Below are 16,307 nucleotides of genomic sequence, written 5' to 3' on the forward strand. Positions count from 1 at the left end.
ATCTATGCCCTTATTTATCTGGCAAGGTGACAACCTTGCTAAAATAACTTATGCTTCAGGAACATAAGAATCATTCATTGTTATTTCCTCCTAGAAGGGCTTCTTCATCGCTTGCAGACCACTCACAATGCAGCAGCACTTTTGCTCATTCACTTAAGCATGTAACATCCTCCCTGCATTCTTTATAATTAGCTGCTGATAAAATAACAGATTAGCTCTTTGCTCCCATTTCCAACAGTACTGCATTAACACGCACTAGGGAAATTTCAGTGCACGTCGCCACACTCTACATGGGCCAGTTAGTGGGCAACAAGCTAGTGCACATTAGAATTTACACCCCAGATGGTGCAGACTAAGGCACCATGTAGACAAGCCTGAAGTATAAAACAAGAGACAACAGATGGATAAGGACAGATGGAGATTACAAGGAAACAATAAGACAATGTTGATCAGCCTGATAGCTGTGTCTCAGCACACCAGCGGCCTAACTGGTTTTTTTTTTTTTTTTTTGGTTTTTTTTTTTGTTAGGCTCCATAGCAAAGGATGGTTTTAAGGTTGAGAATAAGTTAAATTGTGGATGTTTACAGGAGAGATTAGCCCGGAGGGAAGCTAAAATGGTGTATGCAGAATGGTCATTGACTGATTTGTAAAATCAAGAATTCTTGTTCGGAAAATAACTGGAATAATTATCAACCGCATTTGTGAGAAAAAGTATTTTAGGATGGAGTGAGGTGATTGATGGTGAAACACAATGACCAGTAAATAAGACCTGTTTTGTTCACTGTATAAATCAATGACCTGGAAGATGGAATGTGCAGAAAAGTCATGAAGTTTGCTGTTCAAACAAAACCAAAGTAAGGACAGTCAATACAAAGGAAGAGTTAATATTCAGAATGATTAAGATAGAATATCAGCATGACAAAATAAGTGTTTTATATAATTCAGCATAGAGACAAGTGAAATTAATAGCACTAAGAATAAATAAATAAAGCCCATACACTAAAAGTACGAGAACTCCAGATACATTGGTGGATATATCTCTAATATATATATTTTATTATATTCTCTATGTATCGCTAATATATATTTTATACACACACACTCACACACACACAGTACTGTGTATTCTTTATATCTCAGTATAAGTCAAGTTTATCTAGTGCTGTTGTAGCTGTGTTAGTCCCAGGATATTAGAGAGATAAGGTGGTTGAGGTAATATCTTTTATTGACCAACTTCTGTTGATGAAAGAGACGACCTCACCCACCTTATTTAGTGTCAAATACAAAAAAAGAGGCATAAATTTAAAACTCTTCCTGCACACCATATACATTTTCTCAAGAGCCAGTTAGACTGTATGCAGGCTTCAGACTACACTCAGACATTCAGTACATAGTTTTTTCTCAACTTAACATCTACAGGAAAAGCTGACAATTATTTAAAGAACTTTAACAAATTTTTGTTTAGTCTTTGGTACTCAATTCAAAGATATACAATACAAATACCCATTAACACATGTACCTACTTACCCACAAGGTCTGTACGTAAATACAATATAACTTTCTTCATCACTTCGTTCAATGAACGTAACACATGTGTACTTTTCCCAGTGCCGCATAGCTTGTTTGAACATTGCCCGCTGGCTGCCTGGAAGAATTGTGTAATAGGAAATAAACATGGTTTTCAAAATTGCATCCTGCTTCTCGACATCATGTTTTAACCTTCGTATGTATAATACACTGCTGCAAGAACCTAAAGCGTCAGTTATTTTAAAATGTGAGAAAACTCTTCTGCCAGGTCTTGAAGAGTAAGTGAAGAAGAAATTGGTTTTCAAATAATTTGCTCTGTAAACATAACTGCCCTTTCAATGTCTATGCACAAGGGGCCACATTTTTAAAAATCAGAAGCCAAGTTATATGTCCAAAAACAGGCAAGTGTGTAGTTAACTACACAGGGAAACAAAGTGTGCACCTGAGAGATTTTTACATTAAAATGTGGGTGTATGAGCCCAATTTTTATCTTTATATGGTTGAAATTTAGACTCTTTTCTAACCATTTGTCCACAGTCCGTGTTAATTATTTGAAATTTTGAACTATGTTCTTTTTTTTCCTATGTGTGCATGTACATGTGGCATGAGAAAGAAAGAGAAAATATAGTGATCATGAAAAATACTAGACTAATAGGCCTGGAGATGGACAGTTGATGAGTGGGATTTTCAAAAGCTTTCAGCATTGGCTTATCTCCACTCCCATTGAAATCTGTGGAAGTTTTACCACTGTCTTCACTTGAAACACATTAGGCAAGCTTCTGAAAATCCTACCAGGACCAGAACACAGACCGTCTGGACAGCAGCTGTGCACGTTTCCTTGTACTTTGCCAATGTGTCCAGCCCAACCTAATGGAATCACCTCAAGGGGGAGAGGAGACAACTTGTTCTCTATACCATTACATTCTTAGCTCTTACAAAACTGACAACAAGGCTGCAAATTCATGTTGGTTGTGGGAGTAGTTTTGCTGATACAGAGCCTTATCCAATGGGAAGATTTTTTTAAACTAATACAAAACTGTCCGTCTTATGGTAACAGTATTTAGCCATTACCAGACTGGGATGGATTTAAGTCGGTCAGTGACCTAAAGATTCCTCATCTCTCCCTCCCGCCACCCCCTCTTTTTTTTCTTAAACATACACAAGAGCTTTGGAATTTATGTAAAATTTCACATAACTTATTACACTTAGCTGTTCAGCACTTTTTAATAAAATGCCATTCCTTAAACAAAGGTCAGGTTCAGCATAATGTGATGTAAATATACAAACTGCAAGTCTGACCTTCAGCTATCAGCTTTGGGGCAATTTTTCTGAATTTTATTTTTTAATCTTCCTCGACTACATTTCATTTCACAAGCTCCTTCAGTTTTCTGTATCCCTTTGGGGCACAATTAGCAAGAAGTTACTGCTGGCTCTACATTTATCTCTATTTTTTTCAATCCATTTTCCCCCCCTCCTTTTTTTTTTAATGTCCTTCTTCCTCCTCATTCGTATTTATCTGTTTGCAGTTTTACAGGGTGGTGTTTATTTTATGCTTTCATAATACTGTATTTAAAAATTAGTATATTGTTTTAAAATTCGCTCTATTAAGAAGTCACAGTCTTCCCTGATATATTTTAAAGTTACATGGCTATTTCAAATAACATTTTATGTGCTCCTCTAAGAAATATGTTAAAGAATTACAGAACAGATTCATTTAGGCCAGTTTGTTCAGTGCAGTCAGTTGAACAGGATTCACTTTACTATCAGTCAAGCCACCTGTAGCCTTGTACTGAATATGCCACAATAGTTTTGTGCCAGATTTAATGCTATTCTGCTACAAATAAATAGCAAGAAATTAGACTATTAAAAAAGAAAAACAAACAAACATTCTCCCCTCCTCTGAAACACAATAGCCTCATTTTATACATAAATTGCCAAATTGCCTTTGGGAACAATTTTTTAATGCATTGATAAACATTTACAAAAAAGATTTACTAAGGGCCTCATTCAAAGACAACAGAAGTCAACAAGCATCTTTCCATTAACTTCAGTTGACCTTGCATTAGGCTCTTCATGAACCTGTTAAAAAAACAAAACAAAAAAAAACCAACATTCATCCTTCTTCCCCCTTCACCTTACCAGTGAAATTTCCACCTATAATATATGGAATGACGCCCCCTGGCCATATTCTTTCTGTACGAGACGTAGCAGCTCTGGGAAATCGGTTTTTCTCATTTTTCCCTGAGAATTTTACAGTTGCTCTTCCCTTAGAAGAATTATTTTGCTCAAACCCTGTAATGATATTTAAAAAACACTATATGAGACAAAAGGGTTCACAAATGAAAACATTTGTTTTCTGCATGGTCAAAGCTCCATGTTTTCTTTATGTGCTTTAATAACAGAATGTAGCTTTTTACACAGCAATTCAGCTTTTCAATGCAATGTACAAACAGTAGTTTATGTTTTTATAAGTGCTTGAAATGGAGACTCAAAATCTTCAGTATCATTATTTACATGAAGCACTTTAACATTTCAAAGAGACATTGATTGAAAAACAATTGATTGATAACATGATGACTTCTAGACTTTCCAATTTAAAAAAAAAAACATTTTTCTAAAACTGCTTCTTCTAAGTAATATGCCTTTATTTTTTTTTTTTTTAAATACTTTTTAAAAATTAGGTGGGTTTTTCTTTTCCATTGATGATGTTTAGAAGAGTCTGTTGGGCAGCGGTAATAGCACCAAATGTGTTTAGGCCCCATTTCACTTCTATCCGTGCAAAGGCCTGGTTTTAGTTTTAGCTTCGCTGCTACTTTCAGAGATAAACATATTGTTGCAGGGCCTGGGAAAGAGCAATCATGTGCATTGCTATAGGGAAGCACCGTTATTTTACTTCACATCTTTTGCAGCACTTTGTGCATGATCCGTTCCACTTTTTTACTGATGGTCAATCACTCTGGAAGATGAACTCTTTCAGCTGTAGTTAGTTATCTTGGGAGCTAACTGTAATAGCAGTAGACACACAATTTTCAGATGGAAATAGGCTTGTCAGGTTGATGGTGTCTCTATAGTACTTTAGGACATAGACACTATACTCTTCGGAAACTAACTGTTGGGATTCTATGGACGTACACTATACATGGCTTGAATTGCCTTGCGGAAAAGATCCCAACACCTTGAAAGCTATGGTGGTATAAAAATATCTATTGTTTTGAGAGATATTACCAGAACCAGCAGTACTAAGTATTGATAATCTCTCTCAAATAGGTAGAAATTTAGGATGGGATTTAAAAGGGAAATTTAGGTTGTAATGCTCAGCATTGCAGCAGGTAACTTTTAGGCACCCTGTCAGCTGTGAAATCCACAACCCTGCATTAGGCACCCACTCTCCTGTACAATGCATGGAGAGAGATCGTTGCCTAAGAATAGGATCCAGAGAAGCCAGCAGGCTGAGTGAGGAGGTGACTAAGCTCTGCCCCTCAAGGGGACATAGTCATTTAGCTCCAAGACTGGATGGAGGAATCCTATATCCATTCCTAGAGTTAGGTGCAAAAGCCAGGTCAGTCCTTTTTCAAGAAAAATATTGTAAGCCTTGCATAAACAATACAAGAGAAATAAGGAAACAGAGCTTAAGAATGGACAAAGCATAAACTCACAAGTAGCCTTGTAAGTAACACGTAAAGAAATAACTAGAGTAACGTGATAAGTTTGCAGCTGCTGCCTGTTTATAAAACTTCTATAGCACCCATTCAGGATGCAGGAGAATATGGAAAGGTGCAAGAACCATTAAAATAGAAAAAGGTGTGGCAGGGGATGTTTCAGAAGCCTGGGCAGAAAGGTTAAAATATTTATAGCTTAACTCACTGTACAGTTTAATCAACATCATGAACCACCCAGAAAGATGTTGAGTTTATGAAAATGTTTTATGTCCAGTTTGACCAGAACATTTACATCTATGTCAAAATATCATTTTAAATTTTACATTAATCTTTTGATATTCAAATAATGAATTTGTTACTGAGGGTTATGATACAATCTATGATACATGTAAACTATTAATATGTAAATCAAACATGGAATTCCAGACAGATCATTACTGAATCATCTGAGGATGTGTGGATTGATTACATGATAATATGGACATTTTTACCATTGCTTATTATTCCAATCATCTTTGTTTTCAATTAGATGAAGATAGACAGTTTGTTACGCAAAATTAAGGCCCTAATTCTCAGATCAAGCGTGTGGTTACATACCACATATTGGTAAAGTCAGCTACCACATTGTGGCTAGTTTTGCAGAATTTGGAGTGATGCACTCCCACATACTGAATTGTAATTAAAAGTGAATTTTACATTTTCCTACAGATGCTGGGGTTTTCATGGCACCGGAGTTAAGTCATGTTACACTGAACATAGGAAATAAACTTAATTCAGTATTAAAGTGGATGCCATAGATACTGCTCACTAAATTCTATTGAAATTTACAACGTTTTAAAAATTAGGTGAAACACATCATAAATGTTCCACATGCAGTATGACTCATAGCGTCCCATTGCCTCCAAAACCAACATACACCATTAGCAGTTATTTGCAGCTATCCATCCATGAATAAAACATACACAAAGAGTACTGTAATCTTAAGAAAAATACATCCCATTGATATCAAGTGAATTAATTATTGTGAATACTAGTGTAATGAACGTCTAGCAATTTTTAAACAATTTAAAATAAAGTTTAAAATAATGTATTTTAGGGTTTTAACTTCCAGTATTAACTTTTCTAGTGCTTACATGAAATATGAGATCTCTGACAAAGTATACATAGGAAAAGAGCTAATCTCTTTATCACTCTTGTTTTAGTAGTTTACAGTAATACTGATATAGACTGGTCTTAAGGTGTTAAAATACTGTCATTATTAATGTTAACTGTACATCACATTAGGCAGTCTGCTAATTCAAATAGTGAAAATACCAGAGCCAAATCTTCTTATCCTGTCTATAAGCTGATAGAGGGCACCTCGTTTTTTTGCTGTCCCATGCTCACCAAAGCCACCTTTAAAAAGAAAAAGGAAAGTTAAACACAGGTCATTATACATATAGTGAATATGTTATGCAGAGAGATTAGGATTTACTCTGTAGGATATGCAATATATCTTTAAGTTTAAAATTCTTTAATGACCCACATAAAATTCTTCAAGTATTTTTGAAAATGAAACAAAAACACATTTGTAGCTGAAAGATTTTCTAGCATGCATTCCGGAACGCAAGCCAACATGTCTTTGTTATTCAGACAAGTCATGACAATTACATCATCTAATTATTATTTGAAGCTTTTTCTTCTTCTCAGTGACCTTGACAGCCTTAGTGCCATATTGATTGACAGCTGGATGCCCTGCTCTCACAGAAATGTCCTAAATGTATACCACAATTTTCCCATATCTAAAGGAGGGGGAACATTAAGACCACAAGAGCAAACAAACACATAAAAAAGGATGATAAAAAAGCAATACGATTGATTTTATCCCAAAAGCTTTGGGGTTCTTTGCTAACTTGCAAATGAATCTTTAAAGCACAGTCAGTCACGTAAGGACTGCTAACCTATTAAATACCAATCTATCGTAACATGACCTCTGAGGCATTCCTGTGGCGCTCCAATAATCAATGAATGACAAGGAAGCAGAAAAGCTAATCATCCAAAGAGGCAGTTGGAGCTTCATTGTCTGAACATTTACTATCCCACTTACAGGCATAGATGCCATCTGTAGCAGTCTGCTGACTTCTTCTGTTACATAGTGGTTCTGTTACTTTAGTTATTATTGCATATCATCTTTTTAAAAGGTTAATAAGTGAGAAAAAAGAATGCTGACAGTACTATGGTGTACAAAGAATAACCAGAATATCTAAAGAGGTTTTGGATAACTTTAGAGAATGCCTATAAGTGATTTTTTTTTTTAAACTAAGCAATATCTGCAGTGAAATATCAGTGTTTTCAAGCTACTGCAGTAGGAGGAGGTGGCTAAGAATAAAGGATTGCAAACGTCATAATTAGCCATAGTCATTCCACGAATATTTCCTCGAATTCCTTTTTTCCTCTTACATTTTTTTCACAACAATTTCTGCCATATTTAAGGGTGTATTTACTAAATGGCATTTAAAAAGCAGATTGCAGACTACATAATACCATATAAGGCAAGAAAGTTAGCTTGCTTACTCAGTGAATAATAATGTGCCTAATTATTTGCATTACACTGTCATATACTTGCTGGATCCCTTGAGAAAAATTTTCCAAATTTTTAAAAACATTTTAGGAAGATGAGGTAATACTTCAATACATTCCTTCCCAAGGAGTTATTTGGTTATCTATAGTATATGCTATACCATATACATGCATTTCACATTGTCCATTATTAATGCAATTATCTCACATTAGCATTTATTTTGCAAGATTACATACACAGTAAAAAAATGCAGACAATTGTGAGGGAAAAATAATCTTTAGAAAACAGGCAGATGTGAAAGAGATAACAGTAACAGAGAAGAATCCATGCCTTTATTGACATAGGAAGCTATTACTATTTTATTATCTACAACAAAAAAAAGGGGTAAGGTAGTACACTAGTAGTGGTAGTCTAACAACACATACTATGTATTCTGTTTGGTGTACACAAGAACTACTGTCAAATAAGAAATTAAAAAAGAATGGCTAACCTGATTTCATTTATACGACTAAATGTGTGCACTACAGAACATACACTTCAAGCCAAAAGCTAACCAAAAGTGAATTTAAAAAAAAAATTAAATGGACTTTCTACATATTTAAGTGCGTGGGGCAGGGAAATAATATTTTGGCAGTCATGTAAACAATATCTACATAATAACTCTTTTACTGTTGCTGTTTATTAAATTATTTATATAGCTCAAGTTGTAAATGTGATTCACGGGCAAATAAAATGATAGGTCCTTGCCCTGTGGAGCTCATAATGTCATTGTCTGAACTTGCAAATGTATGTAAATAATCCTTACTCAATCATGCAGTCCCACCACTTGAGTCAGAGTTTGCAAAATCAGGCTCTGCACTATTATTTACAACACAACAGTCAAATCCTGCAAACATTAGTCTAGCTATACTTCCCTGTGGCAAGTTCTTCCCAGATTATGCCACATTGTCTTCAATAGAAATCTACATAGGAATAAATATACATAATTACACAAGTAACCGTTTGCATAATGAGGCCTGAAGTTATAATTATTTTATTTAATTGTGACAAACATTTGTAAATAAGGCTTTTTCTTAAAGATTTTTAAAAGTGCACTGGTAAACAATAGCAAAATGTTAAAGCATAAATATAATTTGAGTTCAGAGATTCTACTTTAAACAGGCTACTTTATTTTTTTTCTGTTTAATAATCATTTGCATTCTTTTCCCAGCTGCTAGGTCATGTCACTCTAATAACTAGATGGCAGAGGAAAGAAAAGGTATACACAAAGGTTCTGATTCAGCAACTTATACCTTAACCTTAAGCGCATGTGTTTCGTAGGTTCATAGATCCTACAGCCAGAAGGTACCATTATGTCATCTACTCTGACCTCCTGTATTGCACAGGCCATGGACCTTCCCCAAAATAATTTCTAGAGCAGAGATTTAGAAAACCAGCTAATATTGATTTAAAAATTATCAGTGATGGAGAATGCACCCCGGTCCTTTGTAATTTGTTCCAGTGGTTAATTACGCTCACTTTTAAAAATGTACACCTTATTTCTGGTCTGAATTCGTCTGGCTTCAACTTCCAGCCATGGATCATGTTATACCTTTCTCTGCTAGCTCGAAGAGCCCATTATTAAATATTTCTTCCCCAAGTAAGTACTTATGGATTAATCAAGTCATCCCTTAACCTTCTCTTTGCTAAACTAAATAGATTGAGCTCCTAGAGTCTCACAAAAAGGCATGTTTTCTAATCCTTTAATCAATCCCTAAACCCTCTCCAATTCATCAACATCCGTTTTGACACCAGAACTGGTGAAATACATTATTTCAGCAGTGGTCACACCAGTGCCAAATACAGAGGTAAAATAATCTCTCTACTTTTATTTGAGATCTCCCCGTTTATGCATCCCAGTATCACATTACCTCTTTTGGCCATAGTGTCACACTGGGAGCTCCTGTTCATTTTATTATCTTTTTCAGTGTTACTGTTTTCCAGGATAGAGTCCCTCATCCTTTAAGTATGGCCTACATTCTTTGTTCCGAGATGCATGTGTTATATTTAAGTGTATTAAAATGCATATTGTTTGCTTGCACAGAGTTTACGAAGTAATCTAGATCACTCTGACTCAGTGACTTGTCCTCTTCCTTACTTACCACTCCCCCAATTATTTGTTTCCGCAAACTTTATCAGTGATGATTTTATGTTTTCTTCCAGGTCATTGAGAAAAATGTTAAATAGTGCAGGATCAATCCTTGTGGAACCCCACTGGAAACACACTGAGTCAATGATAATTCTCCAATTGCAGTTACATTTTGAGTACTGTCAGTTAGCCAATTTTTAATCCATTTAATGTGCACCATGTTAATTTTATATCAGTCTAGTGTTTTAATCAAAATGTAATGCAGCACCAAGACAAATGCCTTACACAAGTCCAAGTATAATATGTCAGCTCAACTATATTTATCAACCAATCTTGTAATTTCATCAAAAAAGATACCAAGATATTGCAGACGGTGGCAGTTAAGCATGCATTTAAGTGTTTTGCTGAATATGGACCAGAGTGCCATTATATTATACGCATGTAATATTCTGAATTTAGAAAAATGATCATGTATTTATCATGTAAAATGAGACCAGCTTTTTCAAGCTAAATACTCCACATCTATCTGTCAAAACAAAAGTACAAGTACACTTAGGACCCAGTTCAGCTGCCTCTACCTGTACCAGAATTTGAATCAGGGCATTAGGGCCCAGTTCTGTTTCTATTATTCTGGTAATCTACCAATGTAAAGTCCCAATGAGACTACTTGAGGATTATGGGTTTGTCAGAATCTGGTCCTTAACACGGTACCACAATCTGTCCCTGAAAAGAATACTCCACTTGGCTGGTATAGTGCACATACCCCAACACAGGGAAGGAAAGAAAATTAAACAGTAGACCATTAACTATGATAAGAAATAGCTTCAAAAATTATCTTGCATCTGTCCGGCAATCACCAGAAAGGATCTTTGTCACTTTCAAAGACATCACCAGAGGTATTAAAATAAAAGTCTGCAGGCCAAATAAATCAATCAGCTACATCCACTTTAAAGGGAAATTACTGACCTTGCTCTCTACATTTTGTCAGCAAAATCAAGACCTGAAATACTTCAAAGCCAATTAAAATGATTTGTTTGAGAAAAAGTCACCGACTCTTACTAACATCGTCAATCTAATCTTGATCTAGAAAAGATCAAAGATGATTTTGCCTAGAACAAACAGGTGGCTTAAAGAAAATAAAAGAAAATGCCAGGATAATATAAAGATATTCTAATTACTATATCTAGTTACAAAGAAGAGTAAATCACTGAAAAAACATTTTAAACATAATTATAAGAAGATTTAACAATTAGAATGTCCATCTTCATCTGAACTGGCCCTTTTCTTCAATTCATTCCCCGAGTCACACTGCTGCTGCAACATTTATAAGAAATCACCAAATTAATGTTGGCAAGGTTGAGGGTCAGATGGGGACAACTGAAATTTACAAATATATTGTAAAAGTTGTACTACTGCATTATAAATAAATTGTGCTACTGCATTATATGTTATATATATATATATATATATATATATATATATATATATAAAATAATTACTGCATTAATTGTACTACTGCATTATAAATAAATAAATAAACAAAAACCAATAGCAGATACTTATATACTCACACTAGTCTAGTAAAATATTTATTCAGCTATCTCTAAGACCAGTCTTGCAATCTAATCAAAATTCCATGACTTTTCATTGCTTCTTAGAAAGCAAACTTGTAATGATTAAACAACTTTATAAAGTTTAAAATCAATATTAGCCCACGACACTAAGTTTTATAGGTTTAGAGCATAGGTTGTGTTCTGTGAACAAATAAATAAAAGTTAAAAACAAAATTAAAAAAAAAAATCACACCTTTAACATCATACCTGTGTTATGTCCAAGTCTTTCATTTGAGTGCTGCGTAAGGTCAATTGTCCTGTCAATCTGAAAGATTTTTAAGTCTTCATCATCTAAGGCAATATCTCCCCAAAAGACAGCTTTAAATAAAAGAGAGCTGAATTTAATTAAAATATTTACTTAAACATTAAAACCAATTTGAAGAATATATTACAATGTCACAACCCATGAAAACATATATACACAGATTTTTTTTTTAAATATTGACTAGCTCATAAAACCCCTGGGAACAAGCATTTTAATCAATTCCAATACTCCCCTATTTGCCTTTAATATCCCTTTACATTTATTTATTTATTTATTTTATGGACATTTTAATTTTGTTGCTGAACTGAACAAATTCAATCACACAAACATGACAGTAATCTTCAACAAATCCTTCTATTTTCTCTCTTTAAATACAGTAAACAAGAATAAAACACAGTGAATTAAAGTGGGTTTTTGTTTTGTTTTTTTAATACGAAGTCCATCAAAACATGAGTTTCACAAAGATATAGCACATAACTGCCTGGAAAATGAATAATATATGTTACAGAAAACACTATTTTGTCTTTAATATGTTAGTGCATACTTTAACATTCTGTTATATATACTCATATTGTTTATCTGTTTCACAAAGAGTTTTCTTTCCCATTAGTCTCCTGCTTGACTTGTACATTCCCTTTACATAGTTAATCCCATTTTTTGTGTTATCTAATCTGCTTTAGCTTTTGCAACTTTATGCACTCCTGTTTTTCTTCCTACATCTCCTTTAGCTTCTGTTTTGGTGGCTCTTTCCTTCTATTTTTTCCTATTCTCAGTAACATTCTCTCAGGTTTTTGTTCTTGGTCTCCTCTTCTTTTCTCTTTACACTTATGTGAGTTCATCTATCTTAAACTGTCACCCATTTGATGATCCAAACCAAAGCGCCAGGAGCTCTGAACAGCTAAATGTAAGTAAGCTAGAAATGAGTTATCCATCCTGTGACCCAGGCAAACAGACCGTGTCATGTTCAACTCTTCCCTCTCCTCTTGCCCCATGTCTAGGTTGTCACCAATTCCTGTTGATTGTTCCTTTATACAGTTTCCACAATAAATCCTTTCCTCTCTTTCCCTACAACTAAAACCCTTGTTCAAATTTCATCTACTGCAATATCATTCTTTCCGGTGTCCCTACATGTCCATTCAAATCCATCCAAAATTTTGCTGTTAAAACCTTCTTCCTTTCTGATTACTCTGACCATGTTGCTCCCGCAGATGAAACCCTTACTGGCTTTTGCTTCCTGTAAAGATTACATTTTCTTTTGTTTTATTGATGTTTATGTTAGCTGGTATTTAATCAAATTTGCACCATAGAAGTCATTATTTGTAGAGTGTCTTTACTGGGGAACTCCTGTGCAGCGCATACCCATCCCCTATATCTGTTGCACTGCACTCACTTTTGAGCCCAAGGCCACTACACAAAAGAAATCACATTGTAAATATCTTCACTCTTTTTTTGGAAATGGAATGGCATAGAGAAACCATCATAATTTGATATACATACTACAAAGGCTGGGGACTTTACAGATTAAAAAATTGCTAAAAAACCACTAAAAAATACATAATAAAGGGCAGAGAGCCAGACAATACAAACTAGGAGGTGAAATAACGCTCGAGTTATAAACCATTTTTATTTATAGTACTTGGTTCCAAATTAGAAGCTGAAGTACAAGCCTCATCTTGCCAGTTTTGTAAGCATAGTAAATTGCTTCTTTTATTCTGTAGGAAAAAATGCCAGAATACCTTCACTACAGGGTGCAAATGAACTCATTCATTTTAAAACAAAATATTTTAGAGCATTATAAGTCATATATTTTTAAACTTGAACTGTTTTATTTTTACCTAAAAAAAACAGCCTTCTACTCTACTAACAGAGTGTTTATTTGAGTGCGTTCCAAATACATTTGAACTATTCAGTCACTCCATATATATCCTTTAACCATCTTCCTCCAGAGGCACTGACTCAGCAGAAACATTATCCCTTACAGTTCACTTCATCAGTAGTACATATTATGAACAGCCATCATTTTACCAGTGACCTGTTTCCTGTGACTGGGATTCACTCTTGCAGTCCCATGAGATGATTACTGATAGGTAAAAGTAGTGGCAGTTCATTATTGTACTCAAATTGTTTTCCCTTACCACCTTCTAGTAGATCTCTCTTTACCACACTTCTCCAACTGATACATTATATCCAGAAAAGAAAGAAGGAAAAAGGACTCCGCACCCTTCAATCTGACTGCTGAGTAAATTTAATATAATTTTTATACTACAGTAGCACTTAGAGCCTTCAACTGAGATTGGAGGCCTAAATATTAGCCATTGTCCAAACATGCAATAAGATTGTAAACTCTTCAGAGTAGGTGCTATCTAATTAGTACAGAACAGAAAAAGAGTTGGAGAAAGGAAATCTCAATTTTACAGATTAGAAACTGAAGCACAAAGACATTAAGTGATTCGCTCAAGCCTGTACAGGAGGTCTGTGATAAAGCCAGGAATTAAACCCAGACCACCTAAATCCCAATACAGTACATTAACTACTAGACCTTCCTTCCTTTCTAATAATATGAAACGTTAATATTATGAAGGGGTCTGCATCAATGGAGTGAGTTACAGAACATAATTTATAATGGCAAATTTCATTGCTTATACTTGGCTACTTTTAATGTTCAGTAGCTACAAGGTGTATCTGTATGCAGACCAATGTAGGGAAAGAAAACCAAAGAAACAATAGAGATAAAGAAAAAAAGATAACATAGAAAACTATAAGGGAGAAGCAGCATCTCTTGAGACCTGATGTGGTTGTTAGGGCAGGAGAGGCTGAGGCCTGGTCTACACTGGCAATGGAGGTCGATGTAATGCTGGTTACGTCGACTCCCTAAAGTATGCGTCTCCACTGGCACATAAGTTCCGTCAATTTAAAGCATGGTAAAAGTCGACCTAATAAAACCACCTCTGCAAGTGGCGTAGCTCTGAATTCAAATTCCATGGGTCAAATTTGCGTCACTGTAGACAGATCACAACATAAATTGCCGTAATTGGTCTCCAGGAGGTAACCCAGAATGCCTCGTTGTTACCGCTCTGGACATTCACGCTCTGCTGTAACGTGTCCTCGTACACAGGAAATAGCTCCTCCCCTCAAGCCCCAGGAAATTTTGAATTCCCATTTCCAGTTTAGACAGCATGGAGAGAGCTTTGTAGCTGAATCGCTCATGGTGACTGCATGGCCCAAACATGCTCCAGCTTGGAGTCGACCAGAGGTCTTGGATCTCATCAGTTTGTGCGGCGAAGAGTCTGTTCTGGCTTAGCTCCGAGCCAGAAAAAGAAATTTAGACATCTACAAGAAAATATCTCACGGCATGTTGGAGAAGGGGCACGCAGCACTGCCACATTTAGATCAAAGAGCTGAGGCAGGCTTATCAGAAAACCAGGGAAGCTAACAGCCACTCTGGCTCCTCATCCAAAACATACCGCTTTTATGAGGAGCTGCATGCAATTTTCAGCAGGGACCCCACCACTGTGCCACCACACAGCATCGATAGCTCCGAATAATCCCAGTCCAGGATGAATGAGGAGGACTCTGTTGGCGAGGAGGAGTATGAGGATGTGAGCAGGGTGCTGGAGAGCGGGATATCCATTCTCCCTTAGAGCCAGGAGCTGTTCGGTACCCCAGAGCAGTCCAGCCACACACAGGACAGCGGACTGATCGAGATGCAGGAGAAGGCACATCTGGTGAGTGTGTGGCAAATCTGTTTTTTGTAGTTATGTCCCCAGTCCAGCCTCTTAAAAGGAGTTTGTGTTTTTGAGGGGAGGGTCTTACTGGGTGGTGACAAATTTCAGTGGAGGATTACTCCCAGAACAGACTATTTATGTGCAGAGGTATGCTTCAAGAATCATCTGTGGATATCTCAAGGAAACTTTCATGTAGGTAATCTGTTAACCTTTGCAGAAGGTTTCTGGGAGGGGCAGCCTTATTTCCTCCGCCGCAGTAGGAGACTTTTCCCTGCCACTCTGCTATTAAATGAGCAGGCATCATTGCATAACTCAACAGAGCAGCATAAGCGCCAGGCTACCCCGATACTTGCAGCAAATCTTCCCTTTCTGCCTGCGTTACCCGCAGGAGATGGATATCACACATGTTCATCTAGGGAAGATGGCGCAAGTTTAAAGTACCTAATCAATACAGTCACTCTGTTTTATTCCTCTGCCATGGATAGGGTCACTGGACGCCTCCCCAAGACTATTCCTAGTCCTAGTACCTTTGCGATGGGCATTATGGGTCAGGACACTGGTTGCCCTATGTTTTCTGCTGCTACAATTCACCCACAATGTCCTCTAAGCTGTTCTGCCCACCTCCTCCCAAAACCATCTTTGGCATGTTGCAGGGGAGCCCGGTGATCCCTCTCCTTGCTCAAGTGTGAATTGCACATTTTAGTGCTAAGGAAGCCTCTCTAGAACAGATGCAAGGGCCTCTTGTTTACCACATCTGTAATGCCAGTCCGACCCTTCCAAGATGTACAGAATGGAATACGGGTCTGGCTTAGCCCTGAGAACATGAAGAG

General features: G+C 36.2%; 1 protein-coding gene across 2 annotated transcripts in view; it reads right to left on the reverse strand.

Annotated features, from left to right (window-relative positions):
- The window catches only part of TLL1 (tolloid like 1), a 191,706-nt gene that overhangs the window by 87,983 nt on the left and 87,416 nt on the right, over window positions 1-16,307 (reverse strand). For both annotated transcript variants that reach the window (XM_067551980.1, XM_067551979.1), the window contains exons 2-5: window positions 11,695-11,805; window positions 6,501-6,581; window positions 3,667-3,819; window positions 1,528-1,645 (exon numbers count right to left, since the gene is read on the reverse strand). In XM_067551980.1, coding sequence (XP_067408081.1) covers window positions 1,528-1,645; window positions 3,667-3,819; window positions 6,501-6,581; window positions 11,695-11,805 — 463 coding nt within the window. The remainder of the gene's footprint in view (window positions 1-1,527; window positions 1,646-3,666; window positions 3,820-6,500; window positions 6,582-11,694; window positions 11,806-16,307) is intronic.

Source organism: Emydura macquarii, unplaced genomic scaffold (genome assembly GCF_026122565.2).
Source record: "Emydura macquarii macquarii isolate MOO-44397 ecotype Brisbane River unplaced genomic scaffold, CSIRO-AGI_Emac_v2 contig_1363, whole genome shotgun sequence".
Taxonomy (NCBI): Eukaryota; Metazoa; Chordata; order Testudines; family Chelidae; genus Emydura; species Emydura macquarii.